The 25,828-nt window shown below is 37.0% G+C and overlaps 1 protein-coding gene across 3 annotated transcripts; it reads right to left on the bottom strand.

Annotated features, from left to right (window-relative positions):
* Positions 1-2,955: 2,955 nt before the first annotated feature.
* On the bottom strand, positions 2,956-23,374 carry LOC127412953 (potassium channel subfamily K member 4-like). Of its 3 annotated transcripts, none has more exons than XM_051649688.1 (9): positions 23,253-23,374; positions 21,665-21,797; positions 20,771-20,808; positions 20,145-20,375; positions 18,563-18,677; positions 18,323-18,483; positions 17,914-18,100; positions 9,930-10,066; positions 2,956-7,060 (listed from the first exon to the last, which is right to left on the bottom strand). In XM_051649688.1, exons 4-9 carry the CDS (start codon positions 20,331-20,333, stop codon positions 6,224-6,226), a joined length of 1,626 nt encoding a protein of 541 aa, XP_051505648.1. In that variant the 5' UTR covers positions 20,334-20,375; positions 20,771-20,808; positions 21,665-21,797; positions 23,253-23,374; the 3' UTR covers positions 2,956-6,223. The 3 variants fall into 3 exon arrangements, with proteins under 3 accessions (XP_051505648.1, XP_051505649.1, XP_051505647.1); XM_051649689.1 differs by having other exon boundaries at positions 20,771-20,805; XM_051649687.1 differs by lacking the exon at positions 20,771-20,808.
* Positions 23,375-25,828: the final 2,454 nt, after the last annotated feature.

The raw sequence follows: 25,828 nt of genomic DNA, 5'->3' as shown, positions 1-25,828 counted from the left end.
GAGACAGAATGCATCTCCTTCCTGAGCGGTATGATGGCTGCGTGGTCCCATGGTGTTTATACTTGGGTACTATTGTTTGTACAGATGAACGTGGTACCTTCAGGTGTTTGGAAATTTCTCCCAATGATGAACCAGACTTGTGGAGGTCCACAATTTATTTTTTCTGAGGTCTTGGCTGATTTCTTTTGATTTTCCCATGATGTCAAGCAAAGAGGCACTGAGTTTGAAGGTAGGCCTTAAAATACATCCACAGGTACACCTCCAGTTCAGTACACCTCCTATCAGAAGCTAATTGGCTTATTGTCTGAAGGCTTGACATCATTTTATGGAATTTTCCAAGCTGCCTAAAGGCACAGTTAACTTAGTGTATGTAAACTTCTGACCCACTGGAATTGTGATATAGTCAATTAAAAGTGAAACTTTTTACTCATGTCATGCACAAAGTAGATGTCCTAAATGACTTGCCAAAACTATAGTTTGCTAATATGAAAAAAGTGGAGTGGTTAAAAAAATGAGTTTTATTGACTTCAACCTAAGTGTATGCAAACTTCTGACTTCAGCTGTATTGTATCCTTTCATATACGTATATGTATATATGTTGATATATTAAAAAAGAGCCGCTTGGGTGCAAGATGTCTTTTCAAGATGTCGTTCCGCAAGTGTTTCCCATAGCAAGCGGCCTAAAGAGCCGGGGCTCAAACACCATTGATATAAGAGCTTCAATCAGGTCATCTAGAACCTCAGAACCTTCATCTCAGAGAACTGAGGTTACATGTGTAGGTGGAGACATTTTGTGTTGATAAAGGGGTACTTGAGCCTTTACTTATGGCAAAAAAGGTTGGAAAACACTGCAATGAATGTGCAACATCTAATTTATGTATAAATGATACCAGGATTGAGGACCTGGCAACCACATGCAGCATCAAAGCAGCCTGCACTCTGTTCCAATCAGGCCAGGGCCTCATTTCCCAAAAGCATCGTAAGTCAAAGTAGATCTTAGTATCCATCTTATTATTCATCTTAGTTTTGCAGCCCATTTCCTAAAGCCATCGTAACTGAAGTAGTACTTGAAGATGGTCATAAATTTACAAGTAATCGTAGAGCACTAATAGCAGTCACCTGCAGGACAATTAAGAAGTTACACTTAATGCACTTAATACAGATTACAGTTAATTTTACAATGATTACACTTTATGCAGCATATAATGATAATTTAATATCAGCTACATTTAAGGTTTATTTATTTGTATATAAATCAACAATTAATAATGATAATTCATAAATGCATAAAATAGATAAACGACCTAAATCAACTAGTAAATACATAAATTACACTAAATTGTTTGGACTGCCACGTAGTTAGTAACAAAATAGGTAACAACAAACTGGCCATAGGTTATATTGCAGATGTCCTGGCTCGTCATCCTTGTCTCCTCTTCCTCTCTGACACGTACAATGTTGTGCAGCCATGACGTTCCACTTTAGGAAGCAAAGAACAGACTTCTGCTTGATTGGTGAATGTTCCTAAAGCACAGCTTCCAGCCTCCTATACTTTGCACTTCTTTGACAACACAGTGAACCTTGTTAAGTTCAATATGCACTCGATCATTGCCCAACATTTCCCAGTGAGGTATATTATAAGTATTTCTAATATAATGAAGTTACAATGATGAGCGACACTACACTGTCACATTTCAACACCTCAAATGTAGATAGCGACTCTCTTGAGTTCAGTTTTAAGAAATGCACGTAAAAAACAACGAACGTAAAAGTAACTCGTAGAAAATGCTCTTAAGATAAATTGTTATTGGGAAACAAGGCCCAGATCATGTCAAGATTTATAGTAAATTTTTGGCTGTTTCACACCTAAAGGGATTGTAATGCTTCAGAAGACATGAAGAAGGAAAAAAAACACATGACACATGAATTACTCTTATGCTGACTTTGGATGCCATTGACTTGCATTGACATGAACAAAATTCGACTTTTTATACCCACCATATTGTGAAATTTGAAACCTTTACAAGCCACCCTCATTAAATATGCAAATGCCACTAGATAGTGACAGCCTGAGAAATTCATCTATCCTATCTTCAGAAATAAATATTGCTTTAAATTCGATTAATTTATTGTTACCTTTGGCAGCCCTAAAATAGCCTACTAAAACTAAAATAAAAACTATATGACAACCTAAACCAAAACTAACAGTCAGAGAGTGAAAACTTACGAAAGCTAAATTAAATCAAAAGGACAAATAACAGAAATTTAAAAAATCAAATATATAAACCCTGGTTTGCGTTTGTGTTCTATATCAGTATTTGTTTATATGCAGTAAAATGTGTTTCTCTGTAATATGTGGCCTATAGTTACCTGTTCTGGGAAAGTGAACACTGTTCAGAGTGGGCCAGTGTGTGTGAAGCCACAAGCTGAAGTGTAAATATACCATGTGTACAAATATCAGACTGATTTAAGCTGTGTTACGGCTTTTTACGCAAGATACAAACAGAGAAAACTTCAGAGAGATGAGCAGTCCCAGTCGAAATTAAATTTTGTCCTCATGACATTATTACAGCACATTTCATTTGATAACCACAAGAGGACGCCCTCTAATGAGTCTGAAGTTACACTTGTGGATGTGAATAATTTGGTTTTAGTAATTTATCTATAGAATTATATTGCTTAATGTGACTGTCCGACATAAGTAAAACAAATTCTGCCATCTTTTGCTCTTGCTTCTGTATACAGACCCCCAGTGCCCTATGCAGACTTCCTTAGAAAATGTGCAGATTTTCTGTAAGATCTAATAGTTACTGTGTATATAGCTTTAATATTTGGTGACTTCAACATATACATAGTTAATGAAAATAATAAATTGTAATTAGCATATCGATATTCTCAACTCTGTTGAAGTCAGACAAAATGTGACAGGACCAACTTATTTCCATAATCATACGCTAGATTTATTTTGGTCTTATGGAGTTAATGTTGATAATACAGCAATTCTGCCTCAGACTGATGACATCTCAGATCATTTCCTCATCTCTTGCATTTTGGGCTTAGCCCCACACCATGATACAATAATCATACTCATGCCCTCAAGAGAGCAGCTCAGAAAATGGAACGCAAGTGAAAAATTACAAAATTAGAGCTGATTGTCTGTGCATGGAAAGATAGTGTATCTAACTATATTTAGTACCCAGAACTTTCAAGCTGGCAGTTATCAAACCGCTAATCAAGAAACCACAGCTTGATCCTGGAGAGTTGGCAAATAAATCTCCCATTGATGTCTTAAATACTAGAAAAAAATAGTGTCCTCCCAACTATGTAAAAAAAAAAAAAAAAAAAAAAAAACAAATCCAGAGAAATGGCATCTGTGAGGAATTTCAGTCAGAATTTAGGCCCTATCATTGTTCAGGACTCAGACACTCTCTCTCAGTTTAATTCTAGACTAAAGACTCAACACTTTAGCCAGACATACATCTAATTTATCCCTCAACCAGTAGTTATGCTGCATTATACAGGTCTACCAGAACCGAAAACACCTCATATTCTCTAACTCTGCTTTAAAGTGAATGGCATCTATGCTAATATAATTTTTTTTGTTTCCATCTCAATCCAGAGCCTGCCAGATCCAGCACCGTTCCAGCCCAAAGTCCCACTCCCACTGCTTTGTGTCGCTGAGCGATGACTACTAACTGCAGTCTGTGCCAACCAGACAGCGAGGGGTGCTTCGATGATCACTGTCTGCATCACTTCAGTCTATTACAATGGACTTCACAGAGGATGAACTACTGCCAACTACAACCATACAACAACACATTTCAATGACCTCTGCTTGCATCATTTGCATCTAGAGTACATGCGCTTCCACAGTCAAATCGGGATGGACTTCAAAGACACATAATCATTCATCTTAAAGTTCAATCAATATCCTTTAGTTTTAAACATTGCCCACTAACATCTCCTCGGTTTACTCAAGTAATACATTACTTTTATTACTCATAGATAACTAATATTGGCATTATATTTATGCTGTATAGCCAGAAGGGAATTGGCTCCCCCAGCTGAGCCTGGTTTCTCTCAAGGTTTTTTTATTCTCCATTAACTAACGAGTTTTGTGTTCCTTGCCAAAGTTGCCTTTGGCTTGCTCACTGGGTGCCTAAAGACAAATAATTTTTAAGTATAATTTTCAATCACATTTTTCATTCAAACTTCTCAATGAGGACTTTAAGACATTACAGCATCAATTTCTTTTACAGCATTATTTTTTGTAAAGCTGCTTTGAAAATGTGTTTTGTGAAAAGTGCTATGAAAATACATAAAAATGACTTGAGCAATTGCAAAGGAAAGTCACATAAACAGAAATATCACTAAATGCCCAAAATATGTTTTTGTATTCTTTAGCAGTGAAATTATAACATATCTGGCACACAAATGACATGGAATTTTAATAAACAGATGTATCTGAAATACAAAAATGCCTCCCATTTGCTTACAGTAAATCTCACAAAATTTAAACTGGAAATTATGTATCATTCATAAAGTTATACACATTAGGAGAATGGACCCTTTTCACAGACTGTGATGACGCGTTTTCGCCTTATTTAGCAGCGTAAATCTAATTAAAACAAAAATTGCAATTATTAAATTATTTATTGTAAATGTATAACATTATGCTTTGTGTTATATTACCCTGGAACTAGTTTAAAAATATTAGTTACCACAGCTGCCTGCCGCCTGTTTAGAATCAGAACTAGCGATGCCCTATGCGTGAATGAATCATTCTTTTGAGTTGGTTCTTCTCAATGAATTGCTCAAACCGGTGGCAGAACTGTGTGAATTGGTTCATGATTCTCTCTGAATCTGCATGGACTGAATCATTTGGAGCTATTTATCACACCATAAAACTGTAACAGAATACAGAATACTGCTTTTTAATGGGTTTTACTTTGTACAATATACGGTGAATTTTATTGTTAAATATGAACAGATGAGCGCATTGACCCAACAAATCTTAAAATAAATCAACAAATGGTGTAAGGTCTTATAAGCTCTCTATATGTTTTTCATGGATGCATGCTTTGTTTTTGTTTAAAGGCCTTGACATCACACAAATAATTTTCATTTATATTTACATGCATGTCTGTGATGGTCTGCTTTTAATCTTTATTTGGCATCTTAAAACTGTTATGTAGTATTGTGAAATAGGGCTGGGCGAAATGGCTACAAATATCTTATCTCAGTATTGACTATTCTGATATACCGTATAATGTATATGTCGCCAAAAGTAGATTAAATGTTTTTAAGGCATTGAATAAAATCTATTTAAAAATAATGAAGGCATGTTTCCCACAGTTTTTCACTAAATTAACACAAGGGAGAATGAGATTTAACTTTGAGATTTAAGCTTTTTTTATTTATATTTTATATACAATTATACATAGTAACTTAATAAAAAGCATTATTAACCTTCAAATATTTTTATTAAAACAATTTTTTGTTCATGAACAAGGTGTGCAAAAGCTACTTCACTTATTCACTTCATTATTGAAATATAATACTACATTATCATTATTATTTTGAGGATCAGATTTGTTTTTATATAAAAGTAATATATTTCTATCCTATTAACTTCACCTTCAGCTGGAGCTTTTATTTTGACACTGAAAGTGCAGTGTGTAGTTTACAATGTTCCGCATCTGGTGAAACAATGTCATCTACTCCTTATCTGTTTTAATGTGTCATGTTTGTAGATTTGTATTATAACTTGTAGCGGTAACTAATGTTTGAAATTGTGCAAATGCTCTTTCACGATGCAAGTGAACTGCTCTAAAAGCGCTAAAAACACGAGCCCATGAACCCGCACGTGCACAGAACAGCACGTAACACGTTTATTCTGAAGCACACACAGACCATGTTTATCCATCTTTGATCACAGTCTTTTGCAGTTTAATAATCACATATGACCATATCGCCATTTTGGCATTATTTTGATTAATTGTGCAGCCCTGAAGGATTGTGAAATTAGTCTAATGATATGCTCTTTATGAAACTTAATGGACAAATAAAAAGCACATTAAAATCATGGTGATATTCACAACATTGCATAATTTTATATCGTCAGCAAAATTAAATATTAGGTTATATCATGCAATTTATCGCCTAGCCCTATTGTGAATTAGCTTCGGAATACTAAAAATCCTTGGTCGCATGCTGATTTCTATCAGTTATTAGGTGGAGGTGTTGGAGGGTGTGATCTGGGTTGTAGTTCACTACTGATCTCCCTCTGTAGCCCAGTAGGATGCAAGTGCGAGATCTGCCTCCTCATACTCCTCCTCTTTGGCTTGTGAGGACGGTTCGATCCTGCTGGTTTGACTCGATCGCTAAGAGTGTCTGATGACTCATCAATGTACGCCAGGTTCTCACCAAAGAAGTCCAGCAGGGAGGGGCGGGGCGAAGTACAGCTGGCAACTATGACGACGGGAACATCCTTCCCACCTCCCAGTGACCTGTGTGACCCGGCTCCAGATTCCATCTCCTCTGAGTTATGTGAATTTGACTCGGAGTCCGACCAGGATTTCGAAGGTGTCTCGGATCCGGAGACTGATCCTGATCTTGATCCTGAAGGAGACCTGCAGATGCCTCTGGACGCAGGTCTTGACGGTGGTTTCAGATCTAACCGTGAGATGGATCTAGACGCAGATCCTGCTGTTAACCTTGATCGTTGTCTCCTCTCATACCTCCCGTCTAATCTGGACCATGACCTGGACTGGGACATCGCTTCAGACCGGATATCAGATGCTGGATTATACTTGGATTCAGGCCAGCCGACAAGCAGATGTCCATTCTCTCGAATTGCAATGGCATCTAGGGAGATGCCATGAGCCAGACCAGCCGTGCTCAGCCTTGGGTGGCGGTGATGGCGGTGGCGCTTTTTTCTGCGTCGGCGTTGAAGCTGAAAAGGGTCGTTGAGATCCAACGGTACAGGAATACGGAAGTCCATGGACATGTTCTGGATGTTTTGGGTCCAGTCTGTGGCATGAGCTCTCAGCTCCTCCATCTGAAAGAAACCATAAAGTACCAAGAAAACAAATAAATGTGGAATAAACCCTGAATATAAATGACCAAAGTTCAGCCATGCAATTCTAGGTTCTTTGACTTGTTATCTGTTAGCAATCGGCTCACTCACATGTGACATGTTAAACCAATCGGCTCGTATGGCGTAGTCTTTCTCCTTGTGTTTTATTTAAATGGCTCAGTTTTTAAGTAAAGCTGTTTTCTCTGCAGCACTCTGCGAGAGTTTTTTCTCTGAAAATGCAATTTGCTCAGGTGGTTTGCTGGAGGGTTCCTTCGATCAGCTTGCATGGTAAGATCTGCTTCGGCCATGACACATAGAAGCACGTCTTAATAAGGTGAGCCTTAGCCATATCTGGGTGGCACACCTTGCTATCTTAGGTCATTAGATTAAATAAATCCACACATAGCTAGTTTAAGTCACTAGTTAAATAATCTCAGGGTTTTCTTAGGTCAGGTACACATTATGAGTTAGGACAGAAGCGTTTAAGCTATTCAGCTAAGCAGGCTGAGGCACACAAAGAAATTTAGTTCATTAGCGTTACGCCAATTGGCCTGTGGCCTAGGCAAACCTAGCTAGCATACAGTCAGTGGACATGGCTCTTCAGAGCAGCAGCAGTACAGAAGTCTTGGCGACAGATCTGCTTGGTTGGTTATTTGTGTTTATGTCTTCCCTGCTTTGTTGGGGGATTGTTTATGTCTGTTTGTGCAATAGCATGTAATACATGCTTGATGCAGCAAGACTTGCCTTTTGTCATTGTGCAGCAGCATGTCCACATGCTAACTCAGTATATATGTGTTTTCTAGCAGTAGCAAATCTCCGTACTTGCTCTGCAGCAGCAGCGTAGCAGATCTAGTCCACCAAGACGATTTTATCCTATCAATATGTCATACCCACATTCACATGCTAAATCTTTCCGAGAGTTGGCATGACTGAACTATGTTAATATCCCAGTTTGCATCCTAAAACTATGCTCTCAAAGTATGTACTTCGCTTGTAATGGTAATACCTATTAGTATGATGTAAGAATTTTTTTTTTTTTTTTTTCAAAATCTGATATGGTTCTTGTTATCCTATTGTAGTCCTATTATACACATTATGGCACAAAATATAAATTGATTTTGATCGATTTTTTTAGGGTAAAAGATAATACATTTTGAATTTGAGAATGTGTACTAATGAATTGAAATAGAACTGAATTGATGTCATCCAAGTCAATGGATGAAATCAAATGGTTAGAAAAAATATGCCTTCATAAAGGTAAAAATATCCCAATGAAAATCAAATTTATGGGCAAATATTGCCCCTTAATAAAAAAAGTTAATTTCTGACAGTATATTCTGAATATTGTTTGCATTTGAAAGTAAGCATTAATATCTATCTTATAATACTAAGTATTATTCTTTCTTTAAGGTGCAGTGCATAATATCTGCACTACTACTATCACCAAGTGGAATAGAAAGCAATAGTCTGGTTCCAGAAGTAAAAATCCCATAATTTTTTTTAAACTTCAAAGACAAACCTACCGTGAGCTCTGAGGTTGTTAATCGATGGTATATGCTTCTGATGAAACCATCAGTCTGCATTATTTCAACATAATTATACAAAAAAAGTGTTTAATATTGGAATTCCTGGTGAAGAACTATACTACCCATGATCCAGAAGGGAAACTATCCACCAATCAGAGAACTGTGGCAAACAAAGCACACCAGACAAGCTTTGCAGTGACTACCCACTTCAGTGATGCAATGTGAATAACATAATTGAGCTGGTCTCCCTACACTCTCAAACTAATCATATATTAGTAAATATATTCATATTCATTTAAAAATATTTTATTTCTATACTTATATTCAACAACTTAAAATCAGTGGTTTTATATATTTCTATTGTTTTTAAATTTGATTGCGTCATTCGCAATGCTCATTGGGATTATAGTTAATTCCCTCATTAAATATGTTAAGTACACAGTCTTGTACCTTTTGTCCTTTTGTCTGATTTTCAATTAGATTTTTGCTTCAAATAAAATAATTTTATGAAATGGAAAAATGGAATAGGAAAAATACTTCCGGAACCAAGACAGCTGAAAAAAATTTCTATTGCAAAAAAAATGATAGCTGTGTTCTCGCCTCGACTTACCGATCAGCAAGATTTGGCGGTTGCAAGCCGGACACTTTGCGCTTCCTGTCATCTGCAGAACCTACATCATTTGCGAAGATCACGCAATGTTTGCTTTCTTTATTGCAGACGAAATGGAATTCAGATGTCAGAATAAACACCTTTGTTAATGGCATACTACCATACTAGTACATTTACTATTTTTGCCATAGATTGATATAGCAGTAGTAGTAAGAGTAGTATGTGTAGTATGCCATTGCAAACTCAGTCCATTAAACAAAATGTTGTCACCGCGCTCTCTCTGAAAGTTCAGGTACCAACGCCCAAAATTTAAATCACAAAAATAAAGGAAGGTCTGCACTCTGAAAATGTGACGTGGCGGTGTCTAAAGTTGGACAAAATTTAAAAACAACATGCACTGTTTCAAATTCGGCGTCGATCGGTCTGTGCAGCACTGTATTAAGTCAAACACCCCTAATGACTGTTTTCAAATAGGTTTCCCTAACACTCTGCCTGTGTGCCATTGGTTGAACAAAAAATATAGTCCTGCCCCAAACTCACACTATTGGTTGAGCCACTGTTGCTTTGTTGAGCCGCTCATACAAACTGGAAAATGTTTTGAAAGTGCCAGTGTTTACGAATAGCTTATTTATAGTTGTCCCTCCACATTAAACTGGGATAGGACAAATCATTTTAACATTGTAAAAATTGCACATTTTATTGATTTATTGTTTACCTCTGCACGTGTCTTCTTGGATAGCACTCTGAGCCAGTTCCCAATCATAGTAAGGATGGACGCAAAGTACGCCAGACCAAACACTATCCACAACCACACCAACGGCTTGTACAGGGGCATGCCATCTCTCCTGTTCTCTGAAGTATAGAAAAGGAGAAAGATAATAATTATTCACATCCATAATAATTCATAGGGGTGGTATGGCCTAGTGGCTAAAAGATGAGGTCTGAAATAACTGGAAGATTGCTGGTTCGAGCCAGCAAATGATGGAGCCGTGAGCTATCACGATTGTGCCTTTAAATGAATATTTCGGGTTAAATACAACTTATGCTCTATAAACAGCATCTGTGGCTTTCTGCCAATTACCACAGAAAATGTCAACTTGCACCTCAGTTTGTAAAAACAAACAAAAATCATATTAACAGTAATGCCCTTACAATGCAAGTCTAATGGGCAAGGCATTCTGGAGGGTTTTGAAGCAGAAATGTGAAATTGTTGTTAAAGCAACATTTTTACGTGCAAAAATCTGTTATTTGAGATGTAAAGTTGTCTAAATCATCCTTGTAGCAGTGGGACTACTTTTCAAGATGGATTAACCAAGTTATGCATTACTGGGTAGAGTTTTCTCCATGTAATATGTGTTTCACAGATAATTACATCAAGTCCATTTATTGTATCCCTGTGCATCATATATCATAACATGTAATGAAAGTTATTGAGAATGTTGAATTTACATGGTCATAACATGAGTTAGAAAGATTGGAAATAACTTTGCATACACAAAAAGTGATTCTATTATACGAGTCTCATATTAATTTGCATAAAGTATATATTTTGTATACTACTTTAGAAATATTCTTAGTTTATATTTTAAAATACTTTCGAAATTATAACATTTATCCCGGTACAATGCCTTGCCACAAAGACTTCCATTATAAGCTGTATAGAGTGCAACAGTGCTCACTCACTTTTTCAGCCATCTTGGTTCCAGAAGTATTTGTCCTATTAATTTTTTCATAGGGATTTCATAAAATCCTTTGGTTAAAAACCAAACCAACCAGCTCCAAAGTGAATCACAACATTACAAACTTTCATATGAAGCAAAAAATATTTGAAAATCAGACAAAAATCAAAAGTACAATGCTGTGTACTTAACATATGTTTCATGAAGTAATGAACTACAGTCCCATAAATTGCGTATGATGTAATCAAAATAAAAATGATAGAAAAATATAAAACTATTTAAAAGTTGTTGTTGGTTATAAGTCCAGAAACAATATATTTTAAAGGTGCCCTCAGTAATTTTTTATGTATGTCATCTTGGACTAACAGTGACACCTAGTGGTGTGGATGCAGCATCATTCAAGCGCAATAGTTTCAGTTTCAGATGCCATGGTAGAAATTCACTTTTCACAGTTAACCATTTTTTATTAATCCATTAGTGAAGTGTTCAAAACAAGGACAGTTACTGAGATTAGGTGAGGTATTCAGCTGGTCATGTGATCCTAACATGGCCGCCCCCATATGCGGACCCTCTCCATATAGAATAGAACAGCTTTTATAAGGTTACTGATATGACTGGAGTCTTCATTTTAATGTGAGTGCTCATAATTTCCTGCATATATTGCAAAATTACAGTTGATTTCTTTTTAAGATTTTGAGGAAAAAATTACTAAGTGCACCTTTAAATTTATTGCAAAATGTTCAGATACATACAAATTAGGGCTGAGAATCGATTAAATAATTAATTGCACAATTTTCTATGATTAATCACGATTAATCATGGTACATGGTACATTAAAACAGACATTAAAATACAATCATAATTATATTTACTTTATACTTTGTCTCAAAGAACTTTTTAGTCATCATTTATTTTAATTATTTAAATATGTACATGATAAAATGTTCAGTTTTTTGCAGAAAGAGTTAATTATACATATTTTAACAGGTATAAATCTTTGAACAAAGTATAAAAAATAGGATCAATTGGGCAGATTCAATATATATCAAGCTTTATTGGCAAGATAAATTTAACTGTGCATTGCCAATGCATTATTAGATACTATACATACAGAGATAAAACAAATTGAATTTGCTGAAGTTTAAAATGCCAAAACTATTATTTTCTCTGGCTGCCGTTCAGTCTCTCTCACACTGTTCCGTTTTTGACAATGGTTCAGATGGCAGTGAATGAGCATTTTCGGTCGGTGCGAAGAGATACAGTATGGCAGCTTGCCCGTATCTCTACCACACCTGGCTTACCACTTGTGGTTCAAGTCTCCATTCTCCGTACATTAAATCCGCTCCGTTTATTAAGCCCGGGACACGTGTTGCGCGTAATGAATAAGCGTGCACTGTTCCACACAATAATTTTCTGCAGCAGGATGTGCAGTCAAGTCGAGTGTGTAACTCCTGGAAATTTATGTATGGTAATTTTAGCCACAAGAAGTGGGGAAAAACATTAGTAAAGTTTCATTAAGTGAAAAAAAAAAAGGATACTGTATTAATTGCGTACATACTTTCTGTGCGTTACACAGTCAACCATTAATCGCAGAAATTAAAATTTCTCAACCCTAATCCAAATATACACAGATGGGCCAAAATATTATGACCACCTGCCTAATATGCTGTTGGTCCTCTGCGTGCCGCCAAAACAACGCAGACCATCCGAGGCATGGACTCTACAAGAACCCTGAATGTGTCCTGTGGTATCTGGCACCAAGATATTAGCAGCAGTTCCTTCAAGTCCTGTAAGTTGTGAGGTGGAGCCACAGTGGTTCAGACTTGTTGGTCCAGCACATCCCACAGATGCTCAATCGGATTGACATCCAGGGAATTTGGAGGCATATTTATACACATATATTCACTGACTGCATGCTCATATTAATTTAAATGCAAATATACACCCACTTTACCTGATACCATTTCCATGAAGGGGTGTACCTGGTCTGCAACGATGTTTAGGTAAGTGGCACGTATCAAAATGACGTCCACATGAATGGCCAGACTCAGGGTTTCCCAACAGAACATTGCCCAGAGCATCACACTCCCTCCACCAGCTTGTCATCTTCCCACAGTGCATTCTGGTGCCATCACTTCCCCAGGTAAACGGCACACACGTACACAACTGTCCACGTGATGTAAAAGAAAATGGGACTCATCGGACCAGGCGACCTTCTTCCACTGCTCCAAGGACGAGTTCCGACACTTGCGTGCCAATTGTAGGCACTTTCAACAGTGGACAGGGGTCATCATGGGCACTCTGACCCATCTGCTTCTACGCAGCCCCATACACAGCAGGGTGCGATACATTGTGTGTTGTGACACATTCCTCTGTACCCATCATTAACATTTTCTGTGACTTGTGCCACAGTAGACCTTCTGTCAGTTCGGACCAGACAGGATAGCCTTCTTTGTCCTCACGCATCGGTGAGCCTTTGGCACCCAACACCCTGTCACCTGTTTGTGGTTTGTCCCTCCTCGGACCACTGTTGGTAGCACCCAACTTCTGAGCGGGAGCTCCCCACAAGTCTTGCTGTTTCAGAGATGCTCTAACCCAGTCGTCTGGCCATAACAATTTGGCCCTTGTCAAAGTCCCTCAGGTCTTTACTCCTGCCCATTTCTCCCGCATTCAACACATTGATTACGAGAACTTATTGTTCACTTACCATCTAATCTACCCAGAACTTGACATGTGGCCTTGTTAAGAGATGATCAACGTTATTCATTTCACCTGTGTGTAGTCATAATATTTTGGCTCATCAGTGTAAAAGCAGTTTGAGAGTATAGCAAGACCTCATTAACAGTACGTCATGGAAGTGGACTGTCATTGTAGAGCTCTTTTGGTGCACTTTGTTTGCTGTAATTCTCTAATTGGTGGATCTTTTGCCTTCAGGATGATGGGTAGTGTAGTTCTTCACTAGAAATTTAAACACAATTGTTTAAAAAATTACGTTGAAATGGGAGTCACGTGATGCTATGTGAGGAGTGGACATGTAAACAATGAGCTCTGTGCACTTTGCTGGTTTTTAATAATTTTTATGTTATAATCCAGTGAGATTTGATACTCCCTGCTATATATCTGCTTTTTGAAGTCAACATGGCAAAGAATTCAAAATCCTCAGGCTCTGGAGACATTAAAAGACACTTACGTGCTCAAGCTGAAACCTCTGACAGGCCCGCAGACCAGGGACTCGGTTTGGATGGTGCGGCGGGAGAAATCCAGCATCAACTGTCCAACATGTCTGTGATGCTGACGAAAGTTGTTGCTGACTTAGAGGATCTTGCAGTAATATGTCGATCGATTACAGCGATGGAAACAAAATTCTCTGAGTTGGTTACAAGATTGTCGACAGCGAAAAATTCTGATCGATTATCTGGAGTCATCGGAGCGGGAATTAGCTGCTAATCCACTAGCGACCAAGATAGACTTGGAATGCATTTTGGAAAAACTGGAAGACCTTAAGAATCGTAGCTGGCGAAACAACATCCGAATGTTGGAATTTCTGAGCATGAGGAAGGCAGAGATATGGTGAAATTCCTAGACGCTCTTCCCGAGTCTGCTCAACATAACAGGCCATAAGCGGGAGATTGAGCAAGCTCACAGAGTCCCAGATCAGCTGACGGAGACAGGCCCCGATCAATTCTGGCCAAATTTATGAGATCATCCGATAAAGATCTTGTGTTACATGAGGCGAGGAGCAAAGGAAAACATAAAATTTTCTTGTTCCCGGACTTTGCAAATTCGACAAGAGAGAAACGTGATCGACTCAAGGAATGCAAGAATCTCGGGGGACGAAGCAGGAAAACTTTTGGCTAGATATATAAAGCAGAGAGAGTCTTTTTCTACTATTCCCTCAGTGAAATCTGCTGGTGGTGAAATATTTACCTCGGCCATTGATATTAATAATGCTTTTAAAGAGTTCTATCTTCATCTTTATAGTTCCACGTCTTCGTCTACTGATGAAGATATTAGAAACTTTGTGGAACTTCTAGAACTCCCTAAATTAAAGAATGTAAAGTTTCTGCCAACCATGACACAAGCCCGGATCAGTGTGATTCTTAAAAAGGACAAAGATCCAAGTGAGTGTAAGAATTATCGTCCAATTTTCCTGATCCAGCTAGACGTTAAAGTATTGTCCAAAATTTTGGCTAACAGATTAAGTAAAGTTATGACATCTCTTATACATATAGATCAGGTGGGGTTTATTCAGGGCCACAGCTCTTCAGATAACATTAGGCGTTTCATAAATATTATGTGGTCAGTGGCGAATGATCAGACTCAGGTCGCTGCCATCTCACTTGACGCCGAAAAGGCTTTTGATATGGTAGAACAGGATTATCTTTTTAAGATTTTGGAAATAATATGGGTTCGGGAATACTTTTAGACACCCTGTAGTGGCAGGGATTAATGGATTAATTTCAGATTATTTTACACCTAGCAGGGTTGCCCTCTTTCCCCATTATTGTTCTGTCTTGCCCTGAACCATTAGCAGCCACAATAAGAAAGGAAGATGATTTTCCAGGGGTGATGGCGGGAGGTATGGCGCATAAGCTTTTGCTTTACGCAGATTATATTTTATTATTCGTCTCTGACCCCACTAGATCTTTGCCTTGCCTCCACAGAATTATTAATTCCTTTTCTAAGTTGTCAGAATACAAAATCAATTGGTCTAAATCCAAAGCTTTGGCTCTGACAGCGTACTGCCCAGTAACAGCTTTCCAGCCGGGCGCCTTCCAGTGGCCCAAACAGGGCATTAAGTATTTGTTTATTTTATTCCCAGCAAATTTGTCTGATTTAGCTAGAGTTAATTTTGAGCCTTTAATAAAAAGTTTTTCGAGCGATGTGGGTAGGTGGGCTTCATTACATTTATCTATGATTGGGAAGGTTAATGTTATTAAAATGAACTGCATTCCAAAATTCAACTACCTGCTACATTCACTCCCTATAGATGTCCCCCGCTCTTATTTCAAGTAATTTGAGAGCATAGAGAAGTCTTTCATTTGGAATGGTAAATGTCCCAGATTACATTTCAGTAAACTGCATAGGCCGATTGACAAAGGTGGGCTAGGACTACCCAAGATTTTGTTTTATTATTATGCGTTCGGTCACAGACATTTGGCTCATTGGTCACTTCCATCTGAAAAAGCCCCTCCCTGGCTTTGTATTGAACAGGAAGTTTTTGCCCCTATTTTGCCATTGTAAAGCCTTTCTATCAATCTAACCGGAGAAGTTAAACTACACCCGTTATCTCGCATTTGCACTCGGTATGGACAAAAGTGTCCAGAGTGTTTAATTCGGACATTTATTTAAATGTTGCCTTGAGCATATGGCTGGACCCCAAATTATCTATTAATAAGTCCCCTTTCTGCTGGTCAGAGTGGATTGTGAGGGGGGTTACTACACCCGGTGACCTATATGAGAGTAGTGTGTTGAGATTGTTGAGAGTTAAAATTTGGTTCAACATTTTGGGATTCCCAGATCTCAGTTTTTTTATGTATCTACAGCTGCGCCACTTGCTCTGTACTATTTTTGGGAATAGCATTCACCCCCCTAAAGTGGCAGATACTATGAGAGTGTATTACTCCCTGTTAATTCAGAGTCTGGGGGATGGAACCTCGACCACTCTCAAGAGATTATGGGAGAAAGATTTAAACTTGGAATTGGTGAAGGGAAAGTGGGCTGGAATTCTAAAAAACATCAAGACTGCATCTAGAGACGCAAGGGTGCGCCTTATGTAATTCAAGATTTTACATGGGTTCTATTGGACCCCCTCTAGATTGTATAGGCTTGGTCTTAAAGACACGCCCACCTGCTGGAGATGCCAATCAGAGGATGGAGACATATCCCATGTCTTTTGGGGGTGTGTTGAGATTCAGGAGTTTTGGCTGAAGGTTCAGAGTCTGGTGTGCGATGCATTAGGCACTTGGGTATCATTTTGCCCCAGACTCTGTATTTTGGGTGATGGGGCGGTCATTGACATTGAAAACAGACACATAAAGAGTTGGGTCTTAATCAGTGTCATGATCGCCAGACAGATACTTTTAAGGGGCTGGAGGTCAGCTGGAGATGGGAAGGATGGTGGCCTTTGAGGAGGGGTCGTTTAGAAGAATGGGGAAATACAACAGGTTCGTGGAGAAATGGAGAGGGTATATATCATTTATGGATGGGTGATTATTTTTATTATATTTGTTATTTGTTTATTTCTTTCTTTCTTTATTTTGTGTGTGTGTGTGTGTGTGTGTGTGTGTGTGTGTGTCTGTGTGTCTATATAATTTGCGACCACTTTGATGTTGATGGGGACAGGGTGGGGTTGGGGGTTGGGGATTGGGAGGGGGAGGGATAATAGTGGGGATTAAGACTGATTCTGTGTATATATATGTTTTGTTTTTCTGTGTTCAATTATGAGAATCAATAAAAATTGTTAATCTGAAAAAAAAAAATTACGTTGAAATAACAAGGACTGATAGGCTCAACAAAAGCATATACCATCAATTGACAACCTCTGAGCTCATGGTAGGTCTGTCTTTAAAGGCTCTAAAGTTTGTTAAAGTTATTGTTAAAAATAATTTCTCCTATTGAAAAAATTAAAGTGATTTTTTTAGTTCTGTTGAATAAAATAAAAGCGTCTTTGGATAAAAGCGTCTGCTATATGATCAATTATCTATTAACATCTCAAAAGATTTTCACAGAAAAAAGGCATTTTATCCCTGGTGGGTGCATGTTCTGGTTTTCTATTACAGCTACAGATTTAGTTACAATTAGTGTCAAGGTTTTAAAAAATTGATAATTAGCTAATTTAGATGTTATTATAAAGTTGTAAATTCATGGCTGTCTGGATCGAATAACCACAAAACTTCCTGCAGTACCAGACATAATACAATATCCTTATCCTTAACCCAATTATCATGCTGTCACGTGACATTTTAAACTAAATAATATATTTTGATTTTTGTATGTGGCCATCATATATCTGTGCACCTGCCACATAGTCCCCGAAGCCCACCGTTGTCAGGGTGATCACTACAAAGTATCCTGCTTCCAATAGACTCCAGCTCTCTACTTCCTGAAACACCATGGTCGGCAGAGCAATGAAGATTAAGCAGCCAATCAGGATGGAGAAGACAGCAGAGATTATACGAACACTGGTGGGCTTCACACCCTTGCGCTGTTTATTAGAAAACAAACATGGTTAGATTCTTAAAAGTTCCTTTGCAAGTATCATTATTACTTTTGATCATACTTTCAAAATTCAAATAATGTAATCTGTTATAACTGGTTTATTTTTTGTATTTGAACTGAATTAGGAATATAACATGCTAACAATTTAATCCCTTTAATCCAAATTATTAATGATCACTGCAAATATGCATATCGAGAGAGCACTCACCAGGAACAGAGTCTCTATCTTTGCCACTGCTCTTCGCAGCAGCGTCCCCAGGTGGTCCCCGACCCCTGCTAACAGTATGCCAAACATGGGGATCCCCACCAGAGCATAAAATATACAGAACAACTGACCACCTTTGGTCTTAGGAGAGATGTTTCCAAATCCTGGAGTGAAGAGGATGAAGTATGTTGACCTCACAAGAAGATTTAACCCATTCTGATTGGAAAAGTGTGTCTGTCTCACCGATGGTGGTGATGATGGTCCCACAGAAGAAGAAAGCGTTGGAGAGATCCCATCTGCTGCTGAAATTTGACGTGTTTCTGGGATCCACACCTGCCTCAATTGCATCAACCACTTTCTGAAGAAGAAAGAGAAGAAAGGTCTGTCTATACTGTCTATAATGCCCCAAAACATAGGCAGACTGGGAGTTTTATTTATATCTAAAACTAGGTGGACATTGGTAGTTTATTTACATCTAAAATGATCAGTGTCCATGGTTTTTGACTGGACGTCTGTAGATCCAATGTTTCATTAGAAAATCCTATGTTATATATTTATATGTTTAGGATTTACAATTATGTTATATTTAGATTTACAACTATAGGCCTATATTCAGATTTATAACTATATATTCAGACTAACAATTATATATTCGCAGTTAAAATTATATATAATTTAAATTTATAACTACTGTATGTATTCAGGATTTAGAACTATATATTAAGATTTACAAGTATATATTCAGATTTATAACTATATATTCGGATTAACAATTGTATATTCGCAGTTATAATTGTATATTATTTAGATTTATACCTATGTATTCAGATTTACAATTATATATTCCGATTTATAACGATATATTCAGGTTTTATAACTAATTATTTGGTTTAATAACTACATATTCCGATTTACAACTATATATTCAGACTTACAACAATGTATTCACAATTTTTAACTATTAAAAAGTAATAATATATAAAAAATAATAAATATTGTTTAATACGGATTAATAACTATATATTCAGATTTACAACTTTATTCAGAATTTAAATAGGATTTGAGAATATATATAAAAAGATGAAGATTTTCACTAAGTAATAAACTAGATTTCGGTTTGTTTCTCACAAAACCTTATTGTATGCCTTCAGTAGGCATGAGTCACATTGAATAATTTATTACATTGAATTATACCTTTGCATTCTTTTGAAACTTGAAGTGGTGGTCACCATCCACTGCCACTGTATGACATCACTGAGCAGAATATTTTTTCAAAATTTCTCTCATTGTGTACCGAAATTTTTTTTTTTTTTTTTATATGGGTTTAGAACAACACGGGGGTGAGTAAACAATGACTCAATTTTCATTTTTTGGTGAACTATCCTTTTAACTAGATAGAGGGTAATACTGATTCATTAATGTTTTAATGTTAATGTACTGCAAAACATACCCCAACACAAAGAGAGTCTTTTATTTATAACAAATAAATAAATAAATCTACATGAAATATTGATTTAAGTTTGACCAGAATGCCATGATTGACCAATCAGAATCAAGTATTCGAGAGCCGTGTTATAATGAAAGTAATTGTTACTGACAACTTTAGCTTTTTATACTGGGAGTCCCCCTGTGTTGGCTGAGTGTTTGGTTGTGGGGTCTCTGTGTCTGTAAAGATTGAAAACACCTGATCAATGTGACCAATCACAAGTCAGGGAGGCTATTTTTGTGTGTTTTTGTGTTTTATACAAACATGCTCAGTTTGCAGCTATAAAACACATGTGTTTTTGATGTGAGGATATACTGTATTCTGTGCATTCATAATAACCTGTGTGAACTCTCTCAGGCTGTAATCAGTGACACAGCTGTGGTTCTGTAGGAAAGCCATTTGAGAGGTTAGTAGTTCGCGGTGGGCACATTCCTCCTTGTAGGACTCCAGCCAGCCGAATACCAGAGCCCCCAACACCAAATACAGCAGCACAGCTGCCAGTATCGTCAACAGTGTTGAGTTCCGCATGGCTGTGATGAGCGCTGTATGACGTCAAACGCTTCTCCTGTGCTGGGGATGGAAACAGACATTGTATAGCCGACTTGTGTATGTACGTTTTGGAAACATTGATAATTATGTGTCCATCAGGTTACGCAGAGGAAGGGCAAGAACATCAAGGAAAGAAGTGGTCACAACAATCAATATCTCTCTGGTTATCATGATAAATGAAGAAATGTGAGAGTGATTTGTGTGTTTGGCAAAGTACAGTGGGCCCAAAAAGTATTCGGACACTTAAATTAAATGTAAAATGTGGCATCTGCAAACACAAAAGGTGCTCAAGCTTTTCTCAGAACTGATTTCACCTCTCTGAGCCATTTTTGCAATCACTTTTAACCAACTGATGTTAAGGTTACTTTAAAAGGATAGTTCACCCAAAAATGAAAATTCTGTCATCATATACTCACCCTCATGCCATCCCAGATGTGTGACTTTCTTTCTTCTACTGAACACAAAGAAAGATTTTTAGAAGAATATTTCAGCTTTGTAGATCCATACAGTGAAAGTGAATGGTGACAAGAACTTTGAAGGTCCAAAAAGCACATAAAAGCAGCATAAAAATAATCCAGTGGTGTATTCCATGTCTTCAGATGTGACATGATAGGTGTGGGTGAGAAACAGATCAATATTTTAGTCCTTTGTTACTATAAATTCTCTTCCCTGCCCAGTAGGTGGCGATATGCAATAAGAATGTGAATTGCCAAAAACAAAATAAGAAGAATGTGAAAGTGAAAGTGGAGATTTATAGTAAAAAGATTACTTAAATGTTGATCTGTTTCTCACCAACACTTATTCATATCTCTTCTGAAAATATGGGTCTGTAAAGATTTTTAGAAATATTCTTCATTTGTGTTCAACAGAAGAAAGAAAGTCACACACCTCTGGGATGGCATGAGGTTGAGTAAATGATGAGAGAATGTTAATTTCTGGTTGAACAATTCTTTTAATGGAAGTCAGTTCTCCTCACATTTACACAGGTGTCATAACAGAGTAACCCCTGGTGTACTTGATCACATTAACTATCAACTAGTAATTGACAACCAGAAAGTATCCAAATACGTTTTGTCTTCATTTTGAACTGTACGTCTCTTGTTTTATCCCTATTTATTTCCTAACAAACTTTTTTTTGTGAAATATTGTTGGAAAAGTTTGCTTATGCTATCCTTCCTTAAAATAAAGCCACTTTGATATTTTGTTATCTAATGCAATATTATTTATATTTTTAAGTGTGGCTTAAGTGTGCATATATTTTGGGGCCAATGTACATGCAATGGCCTATAAAAGGGAGGTGAGTTGTTTACCTTATGACATCAGGTTTTCCCAACCAACCATTTTCTCATTCTCCTCCATATCAGATATTTGCCGAACACTTTTCTTTCTCTATCTCTCTCTGTCTTTCCATATACAGCCTTTTTCACTGACTCGTGTAGAAACCTGTTGGTCAGAAATGTCCTTGTCATCTCAAAGTGAACTTATGCCAGACTCCAGATCAGTTCTGAGCTTGAGAAGTTTTGACTCAGTCCAGACACGACAGGAGAACAGTAAAGGCGCAGAGGTTAGAAGACAACAAATTACGCCATTGAAACAGACCCACTGGCAGAGGTCTGTGTAAACAGATCGTTCTAGAGTCCTGCGACAGCATCTTGATGTTCACCAGGGATTTTAACCACTTGCTCGTAGCTACGTATGTTTACCATACAAGTTAAGCTCAGTTAACAGCATTTGCAGCATAATGTTGATTTCCCAAAAAAATTATGTTGACTCATCCCTCCTTTATTTATAAAAAAAAAAAAAAAAAATCATGGTTTCAGTGAGGCACTTACAATGGAAGTGAATGGGGCCAGTCCATAAATGCTAAAATACACACTGTTTTGCCACAAGACGTAAACATTATACTGTTAACATGATTTTAGTGTGATAGATCTGCTTAGTAACTTTGTTTGTGTAACAATAAATCCAATATTACAACTTTGTTGCCATTACGAAAGCCTGTAATCCTGGCATTTAAACTAACTTTAAATAAATAAGGTTAGTGAGCTATTTGATCAGACTAAAATCATGTTAACACACATATTGTTTACGTCTTGTGACAATACTTTTGAAACAGTGTGTATTTTAATGTTTATGGACTGGCCCCATTCACTTCCATTGTAAGGGCCTCACTGAAACCATTTATTTAATAAACAAAGGGCGAGTCAAAATAATTTTTTATGGTAATCAGCACTATGCCACAAATAACTTGTTTTGAACCTGGAACATTCTTTTAAAAAACTTTTGATCTAAAGGCTTGTGTGTAAATGCTTGAAATTTGCTTTGTCGACAAATATATATTTGTGCATATGTATAAATGTTATACAAAAATGTAATTACTTTGTGAATGAATACCTTTACTATTATTTAAAAGTATGGACAAAAGTACTAATTAAGAATGAGTAGGTTTGTTCAAAAAGTTTTACTGCTACATTTAGAATAAAAGGTGTGTTGCTTTCAAGATTTAAATAAAAATATTTGAACAAAAATTATTCATATATTTGCACGTTTAAGCACTTTTATGTTTCGACAGATGTTTTAAAGCCAATTAGCAATGATCACCCAGCTAATAAATGTTGATATAGAATATATTTCACTTAAAGATTTTCATACAAATTGAACTAGTATCTAAAGAACACTTCCACTGCAAATGAAAACTCCAAGTTCCGAGTTTGTTTTTTGTTTGTTTGCAATGCAATGGGTACTGAGAACCACTGACCACACAAAATACAAAAAGTGACATTTTATATCCACTTCCAAATGTAATGAAATGCTTTATAAAACACTAAGATGTCGATTTCTCCATGAATACAAGTCTTCAATGTTAAATCTGAAGTCAGCGAGAGCATGTTCTCTTACCCCAGCATGGAATGAAGATGTGCAGTTGTGTTTGGAGTGGCCGTTGAGGAGTTCCCTGTCTCCAGCAGACAAGTGTGAGTATACATACACTTATCAGGTCTTTCCCCATTCCCAAGTCTCTACTTGAAACTGCTAATGTGAGAGAAGAAAAAGAACAGAGAAGAGAGAGAGAGAGGGAGAGAGAGAGAGAGAGAGAGAGAGAGAGAGAGAGAGAGGGAGAGAGAGAGAGAGATGGAGAGAAACAGAGAAGGGGGAGGATAGAGAGAGAACACAGTCTGGAAAAGATTATTACAAATGATTATTATACACAAATGAAATCTGATAGTTTATTCATTTAATGCGTCTACAACATTCTTGTCGACCATTCTTCTTCTATCTCCCTGTTTCTGTCCATTTGCAGGTATTCTTCTCATGACTGCACGGAAACAACTGAGGCAATGTCGTAAAATAGAATGGCAATGTGCCTGCAATCATCTGTAGCCATCAGATCTTCAATGTTTATGCACCAGCAGACAAAAGTTGTCCGCATTTTAGAATCATTTTAAATGTTTAATTTTAATGTTCCCTTTGATAAGGATTTATAAAGGGGTTCATTTATAACAAATAAGTCATTTACAAATGCATTGTAAATCATTGATATGCATGAATAAAAAGGGCAACTTTCATGCAATGCTTGTCAAATAGTGAGCATTTTAAATTACATGTAAAAATGTTTTAATAAATACACTTATTCATACTTATTTTAATCAAAAACTAATTTATGATTTATGTCACAATGCAGTACAAATCGACAATTATAGTGAGATTAAAAGGAGGGTTTATATAATTTTTGTGTTTATATTAATAACTGTAATGTCTTGGCTCACTTGTGTTGTCACTTGTCACAGATGTCAAAAGAATGGTGCTACTCCGAGTGCTGTCACAACTTTCACGCTCATTCACAACATATCTCATATTATAAAGCCTGATGATCATTAAACCATTCTGAACTTTATGTAGACAGGTTTATAATGTTGGTAACTCATTAATAAATTCTTCATATGTGTCCTCTTTACATTAGAATACATTTTCATAGGTTCACTAATGTTCACGGGTGGCACGATGGCTCATTGGGTAGCACTGTTGCCTCACAGCAAGAAGGTCCCTGCTTCAAGTCCCGGCTCACCCAGGGCTTTCTGTGTGGAGTTTGCATGTTATCCCTGTGTTTGTGTGGGTTTCCTCTGGGTGCTCTGGTTTCTGCCACAGTCCAAAAAACATGCAGCTTAAGTGAATTGGAAAATCTAAATTTCTTGTAGGTGTGTATTGGTCACATGAGGGGTTTCCCTGCCTTCAGCCTGAGACAGCTGGGATAGGCTCCAGCACTCCCTGTGACCCTACATAGGACAAGCAGCAATAGAAAATGGATGGATGGATTAATGTTCACTAAAGCTGAATAAGTGTTATTAAGCATTTATAACGTGTGAGGTAAAATGTCTAATTATTTGGCAGGTATTGCATGAAAGTCACCCTTTGAATGCACATTGTCATAACTGCATATCAGTGATTTATAATGCATTTGAAGATGGCTTATAAGTTATTAATGAACCCCTTTATAAACTCTTAACAAAGGGGACATTATTGAAAAGTGTAAAAAAAAAAAAAAAAATGGAAGTTGGGAAATTATGCAGTGAGCAAGTATGTTAAACAAATCAAAACAATATTTTTAACCCTTGTGCTGTCTTTACATTTTTACATGTTTACATGTTTACATTTGGTGTTCCCGGTCAAAAATGACCGGCCTATTAAAAATTGCTCATAAATCTCTCATTATGCTACATTATCACCAAATATTGGATTAGATATTTTTGTCAACTCGTTTTCTTTCCATTAGGACAGGTTTTGTATTTCTTTTTGGAACTTATTGATCATAGGTCTCAAGGACATGAGCTTATGCACCTCATTTTTGAGTGAAAAAAACATTCTTTATGGGTTATTTTGACTACCGATGAATGAAATACCATAAGAAAACATCTGTGCTATAAAAATTACACACTAGTTTGTTTACTGTTTAACAGGGAAGTTTGTTTTGAAGCACTTTTATTTTGTAACAAAAAAAAAAAAAAAAAAAATGGCAGAAAGTCACTTGTGGCTTTCCCGGTCAAAAATTACTGGCCATTGAAAATGAATGGGGAAGAAAAAAAAAAAGAAAAAAAAACATTTATTTTGAAATGAACCAGGGTCATAGTGGTCTAATGTCATGATCAAGGATGTGATCAAGAGCCTCATGCACAGAGAACGGCTTGGCCATTGTGCTGCCACAAAGTGAATGATGAGCAAGACCCTATGAGGCTTAATATAGCTCAGCTGTGGGAAAGCTTCTGTATATTAGTAAACATTGATCTGCTTCTTTGAGAGTATGAAAATTCCAAAACACATTGTCATAATATTTTGTCTGAAAGATGTGATGAAAGAAAGATTCTATTGTAGAGGGGTCACTGTGGGTGTGTAGTTAGCTGTGGAAGGCTGATGCTCTCATTGGTTTGACGAGGCGTGTTGTCTGTAAAGCTTGAGTTGCGCTGATGCCCCTACTGCCACAG

This window comes from Myxocyprinus asiaticus, chromosome 22, assembly GCF_019703515.2.
Source record: "Myxocyprinus asiaticus isolate MX2 ecotype Aquarium Trade chromosome 22, UBuf_Myxa_2, whole genome shotgun sequence".
Classification (NCBI taxonomy): Eukaryota; Metazoa; Chordata; class Actinopteri; order Cypriniformes; family Catostomidae; genus Myxocyprinus; species Myxocyprinus asiaticus.
This window is presented reverse-complemented; position numbering and strand designations above follow the sequence as displayed.